This window comes from Podarcis liolepis (assembly GCF_965112155.1).
Source record: "Podarcis liolepis genome assembly, chromosome: 10".
NCBI classification, from domain to species: Eukaryota; Metazoa; Chordata; class Lepidosauria; order Squamata; family Lacertidae; genus Podarcis; species Podarcis liolepis.
This window is the reverse complement of record NC_139562.1, coordinates 36,431,728-36,444,508: the sequence shown is the minus strand read 5'-3', so window position 1 is coordinate 36,444,508 and position 12,781 is coordinate 36,431,728. Positions and strand designations below refer to the sequence as shown.

General features: G+C 42.0%; 1 protein-coding gene across 1 annotated transcript in view; it reads left to right on the top strand.

Moving 5' to 3' along the window:
* The window catches only part of CRADD (CARD and death domain containing adaptor protein), a 38,631-nt gene continuing 25,850 nt past the window's right edge, over nt 1–12,781 (top strand). Inside the window, exons 1-2 of the mRNA XM_083463043.1 lie at nt 1–517; nt 2,417–2,715. Of these exons, the coding sequence (XP_083319169.1) occupies nt 2,418–2,715 (298 nt within the window). The 5' untranslated portion in view covers nt 1–517; nt 2,417. The remainder of the gene's footprint in view (nt 518–2,416; nt 2,716–12,781) is intronic.

The following is a 12,781-nucleotide window of genomic DNA, read 5'->3' as shown; positions in this document are numbered from 1 at the left end:
TGTGCTCAGCCTTAGACGCGCTTCCACCTCAAACGTGCCATATGAACAGCAGGCTGAGCGAGCTTGGAATCTTTCTGCAAATCTTGTGTTTGTGTGTTTTTAAATAAAACCACTGAAATGACTCTCCACTGGACCCCACGCTCACACGAAATAAAAACCCAGGTGGAAGAACCGCGAACTCCTGTCTGCGCTTCCACCTCCTTCTTCCCCTCAGCTGGGCGAGGACGGGGAGAGAACACGCTTCTGCTGCTCCTCAGTAACAGTTTATGCAAAAAGCCTTGACATGAGCCATTATTTCCTACTGGAAACTGTCACGTTTAGGGAAATGGCGTCAAAACTAACCAGGAACTTCCGTCTCCAGACGATGCATTTTATCCTCCGTTTTATGTTTTGCCCTTAAGAAACATGGGCGGACAGCACTTCCTGTTTGGATATTTTGCTCTCAAGAAAGTTAGGGCTTGGAGACCGAGCTGGGAATGCCTGAGCTTGATGATCAATAATCCCTGCGCTTAAATTTGTAAGTATTTTCACCGAAAACATACACCGCTTCCTCTCTCAGGTGGTCCGTCTATACAATTTTTCTCGGCTTTTTCTGCAAAGCTTCTCCTGCGAGCTTCTGCCCTCGTTTCGTTTCGTTTCGTCTTTACGTATTCCTTTACACGCTTCCGGACATTTCTTCGCTTTTTTCTTTTTTTTCTTTTTTGAGGAGTTTAATTAAAAACCCATTATAGACATGTAGGTATGGCTCTCCACTGTGCATAGATCTTTATTTTTGGTTCTACAATTTGTGTTGCAGTTGTGGTGTATCTATTTTGTATCTAGAAAATATGGTGAATCCTGAAACCTTAAGAGCAATGAACAATCTATTGTCGCCTGCCCTGCTCTTATTTAGTTAAAGGGGGTATGATAAAGATTGCTGCCTCCAAGAGCTTTACTACAACGATTCTGCTACAGTCTGGCAGGTATCTAAGAAAAAAAAAACAGATTATTCGTTTCTAGATGGGGCCCCAGGGCATGGTGTGAATGTACTTGGCTGAAATTAAGGAAATCAAGGTTTGCAGGTTCCTGTCAGAGAACCCCATACATACTTTCTTAACAGGAAGAAATGTAGAATATAAACAGAAGATGAGACACATGTAATTTCCCTCGGCTCTTTTATACTTTTCCCTCTGTTTTAATGTTGCTGCTGTGTCTTCCTGGATTTCAGCTTTGAACAGTTGTTGTTTTTTAAATATTGTTTTACTGGTTGATTTTAGTTGTTGTTTGAAAGCTGCCCTGGGAGATGCTGATTCAAATGCTTTTCTCTGACATCTCCCGACTCAAACTGGACATACCTCCAAGGCTGTTAACGCCACACAATGCAGCAGGCAATAGTATATATGCTAATATAAATAAAGCATAACAAAAATGATAATATAAGTGAAAGCAGGGATAAAAATCAGCTTTGTTGACCAGAAGCATGTTAAATTAGAACAGTTTTCACAGTGTGTCAAAGCATCATTACTGATGGAGCTGACCTACAGCAGAGAATTCCAAAGTTTTGATGCCACAGTGGAAAGGGCTGTGGCCAACTGAGCCTTTGCTACTGATAGGATATGTAGCAAGCATTTGCTGAAGATTTTGGATGAATCAAATGGGGAGAAAGTGTTCCAAGTACCCTAGTCCCAAATCATAAGGGTTATAAAGGTGATCACTTGTGCGCTGAATTTTCCTTTGAGACAAACCAGAAACTGGCGAGGCTGGGCCAGCTGTAAAGTCACATGGTCTAAAACCAAACAAACCCCAACCCCTGTCAAAACGCTTGCTGACACCTTTTGCACCACTTTTTGAAGGCAGCCCCATGTTACAATGTGGATGCGATTCTCTTTTCTTGGAGATAGGTTACTGTACCAAAGGGAGTGTCCACCCTATGTTAAAGTGTCGGTGATCTTTGGGTGGGATCCAGTCCTAAATGTAAGAACATCTGATTGTCTGCTTCGTGCAAGATGCCCTGATAACTTAAATCAACAAAAGATGCAGCCTTTCATCAATTTGATGCTCACATACTTGTACTCTTCATTTACTGAAACTGATCCAGCTAAAGTACTCTCAGGCTTTTAAAAAAGGTTCCGACCTTGTCTGGGCATAAAAGGTGCATTTGGAAATCAAAGAACCTGTGGTGGAGTCCACTTCACGAAATAAAAACTTGCAATGCTCAGAAGGCACCCTCCCTAAATAAAACCCCTACACAATCCCTGTAAGTATAGCACAGGCAAATAATAGTAATAATCTAGCACCCAAAAACCTGCCCCTACCTTGGAAAGCATTTCTGGAAAAAAAGAAAAAATTGGAAGGACAAAGAACATTGGTTGGTGCTGCAGTCCCCACAGGTGCAACATATATAGCATTTAAGTTCTCTTTGTTTATTTTCCTGCAGGATGGATGCCAGGGACAAGCAGGTTCTGCGCTCGTTACGCCTGGAGCTTTGTGCAGAACTGCTGGTGGAGGGCCTTGTCATTCAGTACCTTTACCAAGAGGGCATCCTGACAGAAAGCCACGTGCAAGAAATAAGGTCCCAAGTCACCAACCACAGGAAAACCATGATGCTCCTTGACATCTTACCTACAAGAGGGCCCAAGGCTTTTGAGACTTTTCTAGATTCCTTACAGGAGTTTCCATGGGTGAGAGACAAGCTTGAGGCAAAGCGCAATGAAGTTATGCTAGTGGCACTTGATGGTAAGATTTCAAAACTATTACTGTATTGGGTTCATTCTTCCTTTGATCAAAGAGCTGCAACGGTAGAATTTACAGTTGGGAGGAGTGGACTCGGCTTCTGCACCTCTAATAGAGGTGCAGAAGAGGGATTTTTAGAAAGTGCAGCTTGCCACGCAAAGAACACAGGAGCTCTGCCTTCTCTTTCCATTTGGCACTTCAATCCTACATGTCTCTACTTGGAAGTAAATCCGCTTGAGTTCAACAGGACTTGCTCCCAGATAAATGCATATAGGACTGCAACCTTAGTCTGTTAGCTGGTTATTTTCTACATTGTTGTTTTGTTGTCATCTTCTAATTTTTAAAATCTTAACTGGACTTTTTATTGTGTTGCAGTGTGTTTTTGCTTTTCTGACTTTTCATTTTATTTTATGAGCTACAGTTGAAAGACTGGGCAAGAAGTCATCTTATAAAAATAAATATTCAGCCATGTGAGCGCTTCATCCCCTTGGTGAGATCTAGGCTCTTGTCAGCCTAAGTAATTTGTTTGTGATGTGGAGTTAGCTGTTGCAAAATGTGATCCAAAGTTTAGAGTTTTGAGTAGTCAACTTGCTTCAAAACAGATGTCCAGACTGGTGTGTGTGTGTGTGTGTAAAATCCATAATCTACCGTATTTTTCGCTCTATAAGATGCACCAGACCACAAGATGCTCCTAGTTTTCGAGGAGGAAAACAAGAAAAAAAATATTCTGAATCTCAGAAGCCAGAACAGCAAGAGGGATCGCTGCGCAGTGAAAGCAGCAATCCCTCTTGCTGTTCTGGCTTCTGGGATAGCTGCACAGCCTGCATTCGCTCCATAAGACGCACACACATTTCCCCTTACTTTTTAAGTGGGAAAAAGTGAGTCTTATAGAGCAAAAAAATACGGTATTTAAAGGGTTCATTTTTACCTTATAGGAAATTGTATGTGCTTGACTAACTCTCTAAGTAACTTGAGTAACTCTCGTAAGTAACTGCCACCCCAGTTAGGCAACCCAGGGCATAGAGGATAATCTTGCCTTCAGTCTAGTCTATGCAATTTTCTTATGTTGCAAGAGTTGTGGGGGGATGCTTTGAGGAAGTGGCAGCCAAGCAGCTCCAGTAATGCAAATGGGCCTAGAAGCTATTGGTAGTACAGTGGTAACTTCTGAAGATAGCAAGACAAATGTATGTTTAAAAATATTGAGGTAGGGGAGTAGATACTATACCCTTTAGATCAGTATTTCCCAAAGTGTGGTACATATACCCCCGGGATTGCACAAAAGGATTTCGAAGGGTGTATGGTATCTGCTAGATAAAATAGTATCATAATCATGTACCCCTATTGAAAGTTTATTCTTACTGGTGTACACCGACCAACAGATTATCTTCATCTGAGCCCTTCTCAGAAGATAATTTGGTGGTCGGGGCACACCAGTAAGAATAAACACTCAAAAAGTGTACATGATTATTGTAAGTTTGGGAAACATTGCTCTAGACAAATAAGGCTAAAAAGAGATTTAAGGCAGACTTGTGTACATTGTCATTCTAGATTATGTATTACATTTCTATTACACCTTTCCTAAAAGGAACTCAAGATGGTCCTGTCCAATCCCATTTTATCTTCACAACAACCCCATGAGACAGAGACAGGGATTGGCCCCGTGAACTTCATGGCTGAGTGGGGATTTGAACCTTGGTCTTAGTCTAGCCAGGGGTGTAGCTAGTTGCTCCAGCAACCGGAATGGCGGGGGCAAGGCGAGCTACCCACAGGGGCGCCATGGCAATCCACGCACCAGGGGGCGCCGCAGTGATCCGCCCAGGGGAGCTGCCCATGGAGTCCACCTGCCCACTGAGTCCTCCTGAAACGGCAGCGTGGGGCCCCGAGCCACTCCCAGGAGAGACGTGTGGCTCGGGCATGCTGCAAGCCAGGCCCCGCGGTAAGTGCTGCTCCCCCCCCCGCAATGTGCCATTTTGTCACCCCCCTCATGGATGACACCCAGGGCGGACTGCATGCCCCACCCCTTCCTGCACCCCTGAGTCTAGCCCTCTCACAGCTACACCAAACTACAGTGGAACTGATTTTACAGTTGAATTATTGTCTCTATTTGCTTGCAAACTAAAAGGCATCTGTATGAATGAGAGTCATTATAAACTTTTCCTCCTGAAAGATGACTAATTCTCATACAGTAAAATAAAGGGAGAATGGAAAGGGACAACAGTAGGGTAGCACTGTATAATAGAGATGAGACTGTGCAGTGATGGGTTGCTAAACTTGGAATATGTGGGTTTACATCAGATATGTTGCATTCCTTTTTGCAGAGGAAGAATGAGACATGGGGAAGGGGTTCTGAAGTTTTGCTTACAAAACTGGTAATTTTCAGACAACTGCTCATTTCTTATTATCTGATTTATATACACACATCCTTGAAGATGCCCTTGGCTTAGAGTCTTGGGATCTCTCAACTTTAGGTTTTATCTTGGGCTAAGTGATCCAATGGCCTCAGACTCATCACGCTAGTACTATTACTGTGGATTGATGAGCTTGGATGTTCATGGTTACTATGTTTTTGATTCCTGTTGAAGAAGAAAGGGCAACTTATATGTGGATAAATGTTTATGTTGTTTTAAGGAGGATAGTTACCGTACATTTCAGTAAGAGTTCAGGAAGGCCTTTTGTGATAGAGGACAGTGTCCCGTCAACAGCACTGAAATAAGATTTAGGGGCCAGTCCATTTGTCTTGTTTCGGTGCAATTGGGGTGGCCGAAGGGGCAAGCAGCAAAATGTCTTTGGCCAGCTCCACTGGCAGTTTTCTAGCATGGATGTTAAATCAATACAGTACTCCATATTTTGGGATAGATATATGAACAAGGATGACATAATCCTTAAGAAGTTTCTGTTACACAATCCTTGAGGATACGAAGATTGTAACCTTGAATTACTTTCAAGTGATGCTTATGGGAACATTTTTAATAATAATAATAATAATAATTAATAACTAATAATTAATAATAATTTTATTATTTCACTTAGAATAATTTATTTCCCCTCTGTCTCTGTTGATGTGACTCTTCATAATTGTAAAATATGGCTAACAAAGTTTCCAGCTAGGTTTGGAGTGTTCTCAGGCCTGGCTAAGAGTTGGGAGTGGGTGGTTGTGAATAGGCTGGGGCAAATAATACTACAATCCCACAGCCTCTTCCTGGTCCCATAGCCATAGTTAGTGCCCATGCCTGTGTTATTCTTGCACAGTTGTACATTATTTTTTTTTTTTGGAAGAGTGGGAAAAGCCTGGTTTGTTTATATTATTTTCTTTTTCCACTACGTGGGGCACCTTGTGTTTGTGGACAGAAAGTTAAATACGTTATTCAGTAACTAATCTACTTCTAATGATTTGTACAATCCCTGTTGCAACCCAGGGTTAGCCAGCTGGCAGCACAGAGTGGGAATTTACTACCAACGCAGTTTAATCTGGCCTCTGGTAACCCCTATGTATATTAAAGAGATTGTCCAGTTTCACCAAGGTGGAAAAGAACCTCATCAAAATATATGTACATTTTAATATGTTACATCTTTTTTTACTGATGTGATATGTGCAATGCGCAGGGAGCCCAGTGCAGCGTGGATTCCTCTCTTGAGCTCGGCAGGAGTCAGCCATTGAATCGCGCCATCCTGGGCTCCCCGTTTGGCCTCCTCCCAATGATGCGACGTTACACGTGTGTCACGTGTATGGCATCACATACTCCCGACCCATGTCCAATGCATGATGTCACACAAAGATGATGCATACTGCCGCCCCACCCAAATCTTGTACTCAAGACAGCCCCTCTGCTTCCACCTAAATCTCCTTCCTGGACATCTGTTTTCCCAGCCGCCTTACATTTCATCATGGAGGGGGGGCCCCCTGTGTTCTCTGTGCTCTTTGCTCTGCTACATGCAAAGCTCATCCACTACCACACCTGCAGATGGAAAGCAGAACTAGAGCTGTGTGTCATCAGCATATTGCTAACAATGTACTCCAAAATTCTGGGTAATCCCACATAGTGGTTTCATGTAGATGCAGAATCTTGAGGAACTACACATTGAAGTCTCCACAAGGCGGAAGAGCATGCCCCAAGCATCACTCTCAAAGGGCAGAACTGGAAAAAAGCAAATGGGGGGGGGCTGCTTATCAACCATCCAGCGTCCTTTCTCTCTCTCCTCCATCAAGCTTTCATGGTGTAATATGCATTTAGCAGTTGTTGTGCAAGCTTCCGGTGAAGCTCAACTCTTGACTTCCGTTTTTTATTTTTGTAATAATTAAGAAATAATACTTCCTGAGTACCCCAGAGCTGGGAAAAACCTTAGAAAGTAAGGTACATGGTATAATTTCAAATATAAAATAGTTTTTACTTAAATCTCTTTACAAAATTACAGTGTGAATTTTGTATAGTACTATGGAACGCTCCTTACCTGAGTCTTCATGTATCTGAAAGTTCTTGTCTAGATTCAAATCATTCATGTTCCACAGACAGCATTCCTGTTATAATGTACCTTTTGATTATTTATTTGACTTGGATGACCTCCCCAGGCTATTTAGCTAATAACCCCACCTTTTCTGGACTGCAATGTGCAATCTGCTTGTTAGCTTCAGTTAGTAACAAAGCTTGGGCAACTCTTTGTGGATCTTGTATTTTTAAGTATACTGGTAGAGTTACCAGGGTCTGTTCCTATATGTAGGATTTGGAAGAAATAGCTTTCTATCGCAGTCATGGGAGCCAACTCCTAGGGGCTGTGGGGGCTTCGGCTCCCACAATAAAATATTTGAGGGGGCTGGGCCCCCACAGAGTTGATGGGCATTCCCATTCAAATGGTGTGCGCGCACTGCGTCATGTGATTGATTATGCACGGCGGGGCTTACCTGGGCCAGCACAATATTCTATTCGAGTTGGCACCCCTGATCTCAGTTGTTCCCCAGCAACTGGTATTCAGAGGTATGCCTCCACAGTTGGGGTTCAGTTTTGCTATAGTGGCTGTTAGTACTACTAACAACTACTTGTGTAGTTCCCCTCCAAAGCCACCTATTAGAACATATGGTTTGGCTGTCTTGGTTTCTTGATGTATTTTTGCATTTAATGAAAGGTCTGACTCGGCTGGGTGTTGCAGCCTTCTTTTGAGGTTCTGAACAGTCAACAAATGCACGTACGCAGTGTTTTCTATTTTAATTATATTCCTGGAAAAACTCAAGCAGACTGCTGTGTGGTGTTTACAGCGAGAGAGAAATGCTGTATGAAGAACATTATTCCATCCCAAAAGTTTGAAAAGGAAGGAAAGATTCTGATTTTGTGCCTTGCACAGAGTTAGTATAATCAGATTCTATGAGGGGTTCTCAAATGTTGTTGGGCCTGTTTGTTGAAGTGGGACAGATATGGGATTGTTTTATTCAACAGTGTGACATGATTTGTAATTTTATTTTCTTTTCTTATATATTTGTATGTGTTTGTATGATATGTAGTGACCAGGGATCATTTTCTGATGAAGAGCAAGGTATAAATTTGCAACACCCATGTATAGGATCAAGGCATTCTTTAAGAACAACCACATGTAAATTGTATTACATAAGTACAGTCATACCTCGGCTCCCAAATGCCTTGGGAATCAAACATTCCGGCTCTTGAACAATCGAAAACCAGAAATGAGTGTTCCGATTTTTGAACATCTTTTTGGAAGGCAAACATCTGGCGCACCGTGCGCCTGCACAATCTGAAACCAATCAGAAACTGTGCCTTGGTTTCCTAACATTTCGGAAGTGGAACGGACTTCCAGAACAGATTCCATTCGGCTTCCGAGGTATGACTGTAATTGTGCTCTACTTTATCAGGTTATAGAAGACATAATGTTACAAAATAATATGTATATTGTTTCTATAACTTGTAATCTACAAACCGTTTCATACAACTGCATTAAAAACCAGCTTAGTTCCATTACAGTCCCAAGAATTCGGAGCAAAGACTGAGAGGTGAGATGATAGCCATCTTCAGATATCAGATGGGCTGTCACATGGGTGATGGAGCAAGCTGGTTTTCTGCAGTTCTAGTGGCTAGGACCTGAACCAATGGATTCCAGTCACAAGCAGTGAGATTCTGACTAAACATTAGGAAGAACTCTCTGTTGGTTAGAACTATTTGACAGTGGAACAGAGTAGCTCGGAAAGTGGTGGACTCTCCTTTATTGGAGGTTTTTAAACAGAGGTTTGTTGGCCACCTGTCAGGGTGTTTTTTTTATCAGTGATTCCTGCATTACAGGGGGGGTTGGACTAGATGACATTTTGTGTTGCTTCCAGCTGTACAGTTCTATGATTTTAACTTAGCTGGTTTGAAATTAAATGCAGTTAATGTACTTGGCTTTAAGCTGATGTTTGTGAGATCAGGCGGTCCCATGTTCATATGGGCAATTGTAAAGGAGATTTCTCCCCCCCCCCTTTTTAAGGTATGTGTGATTGTTCAAACAAGAAGTAGCAAAAGGAAGTGGGATAGCTGTGCAAATCTTGATTTCAGACTACCTGCGTTTGTGCTGTGCTACACAGTAGGATTTTGATTACAACAAAATTATCTCTAGGGTTGGATGAGAAGGCCCCAAAACTATTTCAATCGTGCTTATGCCATCATAGATGTATTTACCTTGTGAATAATAATAATTTCTGCCAAATCAACCTCACAGCAGGATTACTTCCTTAGAGAATATTTCCAGTGTGGGAATCATGACAAAGAAATATAACCGTCTAAAAAGCCTCTGCATAATATTTATGATTATCAGGAAAAGCCCTGGTTGTTGGCAGGAAAGTGGAGTTCTTTCTAGGAACAGCAGACCGTTACATGATGTGTGTTTCTATAATGCGGAAAATGTGTGCTATGGAATTCTGTTTTCTAGGATTGCTTTCTTAGTTAACTTCTTTCCAGAATCTTTTCCTTTTCTCCTTTCTGAGTTCCACCTCTAAACCCCATTTATATAGACAAAGGTTGGATGCTGAGAAATAGCACATAGTCCCTGTACATGGGAATCTTAGCATTGGTAAAAGGTTCTAACCCACCCTCCTTTCTGACATAAAAGGTTTTTGGGGAATGTGGATGTTAACCGATGAGCATTCAATCTTGTGAATCCGTTGTTGCAGTTAGTAGTGAAGTTAGCTTGCAGCTTTCCTGCCTATTTGTTATTTGTGAATAAAAGTATTGTGGTGTTTGCTATATTTATTTATATGTAAATATTCCTCCCATCAGTTTGCCCTACTTTATCATTTTCAAAAGTTCTCTTTATGCATTTTTCTTTTTAGGGGGTGGGGGGGAGAGGGACTGGGATTTCTGTTAAATTAAAGTTACCAAAATAAGAATTGGAAGTTTAGTAACTGTGAATGCACATTTGTTTCCCACTTCATATTTTATTTTTTTGCTTTTGCCAGTGGCGTATAATTAGATTGTGATTCTAAGACAGCAGTCCTATGTGCATTTACAAGGATCACAGTGAACAAATAAGACTTGCTTCCAACTAGACATGCATAGGATTGCCATGCATGAAAATGATCAGAAATAATTAAAAGCACATTTTCTTCGAACTGTTTCCCAACCAAAGTTAAAAATATGGTCAAGTTCTCTTGAGTTCAGGGGTGATTTAAGTACATACAGAGTTAAGGATTCTATCAGGCTTCTCCAGATATGGAAGATCTCAATCATTTTAGACCAGTGGCAAATCTCTGCTTCCTGAGCAGTCCTCAAGAGAGTGTCCTGCACAATGGCTTGTGTCGGGAGAGAGTCAGGGGAGTGTGACTCTGTTGATTTTCCTTTAGCTTTTTTTGATCCTGTCCCAGCTTGCAATGCTTCTTCTTCTTCTTGGGTGGCCTTCTCCAGAAAGTGGTGTTTTTGGGGGGCGGGGGCAGGATAAGTGCTTAGAGTCGAGATTTGTAGTCTAGTACCATCTGCAGTGCCACAGGTTCCCCATTCCTGCTCTCAAAGCACGCTTCCTGGTTTGGTCATATGGAGGTGATTCTTAGCCTCTGAGGCTATCGGAAGAGTGTCTGTTTACAGTTGTAGAACAAGCAGCTGTATTCGTATTTGCTTTTCAGTTTATACAGCCAGCAGCATAAGAGATGAGTTCTCCGGCTGTTAAGCCAAATAAAAGGAAAGAGCTAATGGTATCTACGAACGCAGGGGAGGAGTAGTGGGTGGTGGTGTTTATAACAGAGTGAGTGTAATGAGGGGAGTATATTTCCTAATAACAAGCATAAACCATCACACGCAACATGCCTCCACTAGCCCTGAACTCTGATCTGAGTGGCCTTCCTGGATCACTGATGACGTAGAAATGCCTCTACAGTTGTTGGAGTCACTAGATGTTGGCTCAGTTCCTCAAGTTTTAATCTGAAGTTTTGTTGTTGTTGGCCAGTTGATTGCACACAAATGTGAGTTTCTATTTCTGTTAATAAGATATTTTATCTTATTTGGGAACCTTTGCTCAAAACATTATTTAGTACATGTTTGTTTCCTTTTCTACCTCCTCCACATTGGATATCTATATCTCAGAATAGACTGTATAACATGTATCTTTCTATTAAAAGCATGTTTTCTTAACATTACCATTTCCGTTCCCTTAATTTCTTGTTCGTTTTTCACTGCTATGGTTGGACATGAGGTAATAAGCTCATGCCCAAATCTGATTTGACTTTACTTGTACAATCATCTTTGATCCTTTTGGGATGGACAGCAGAGAATGGAAAGGATCTAGTTCCTTGTTCTTTTTCTTTCCTCAGATTCATCCATAGAGCAGTTGAATCTGCAGCACACAGATAATATCCCTCGCTTCCAAGAAAAAGAAATCCATTTATGGCAGGCACCTGTTCCAATAGAATTATTAAAGTAGCAGATGAGACTGGAAAGTTTTGACATAGATTTCAAGGTTTTTTTTTATTACTACGTAGCTTACAGACAAGTTCTTGGTGCTAAATTATTCAACAAGTCAAAGTGACCCAGTGGATTTCCTTCCCATCACTGCTTCTATTATTTAGCCTTTCCCTAATGCCAGCAATGCTAGACTATAACTGTCTGGTTTGACTTTCATGTGTCTGAATACTTTCCTTCATTGTGACCAGTATTTATTTCTTGGCTGTTTTTCTATTACCTGTTGGCCCATCTCTACCGGCTGATGAACTTTATTGAAGGAGTGGTATATAAATGCCAGAAGTAAATACTAGGTGGCTGCACCTCACATTCTGAGAGGTGCATCTAAGTTCTTTGCAATACTGGGGTGCAGTTCATAGGTTGCATGTGGATGCACACGATTCTCCATGGTGATGCAAGAAATCTTGTGGTGAACCTTCCGAACTAGAAGTCCCTTCATGGGTGCCACTAAAATAATGACCACTCCTTGGATTGTTTGTGCAGGTGGCAATCTATAGAACTGCAGAGCAAGGGTGCCACCTCATGGGGGCCAAGCTGTTTCCCCCTCCCCAATATCTTTTGTGAGGGGGCCGGCTCCTCCTCCTCCTCCATTGTGGGAGAGGAGCAACTGGGGCCATTGAAGCAGTGCCCTGCTCGGCTCTATGCCCGGCCTCCTCCTGAAGATGCGACGTCATCACACACACGTCGTGCATCACACGGGCCCCCTAAATCTTTGGCACAAGTTGCCGCCTCTGCTGCAGAGTTTGAATATTACTGCAAGAACTATGATACAATATGGGTTTTGATCAAGAACGAGCAACTCCCACTCCCATCATCTTAAGCCAGGGTGGCCAATGGCCAGAGATGATGGGAGATGTAGTCCAAAAAAGCCTTAAGGGCCACATGACTTATTTAGAGCAAACAATGTGTTAAGTACAATATTATTAAAATGAAGGGATGCTTCGTACTTCAAAGCTTATTCTTCATTCTGGAGCGTTATGCATCTCTCTCTCTCTCTCTTTCCCCATATCGCAAATGTCTCAGCATACATGCCTACAGAAAAAGTCCTAGTTTGTGTGGCACCCACTGTGCCAATATGAAGTTTGAATTGTTTTTTGTTTAACTCGGAAAGGGCTGTGCCTGAAACTGTACATATGAAACTGTGA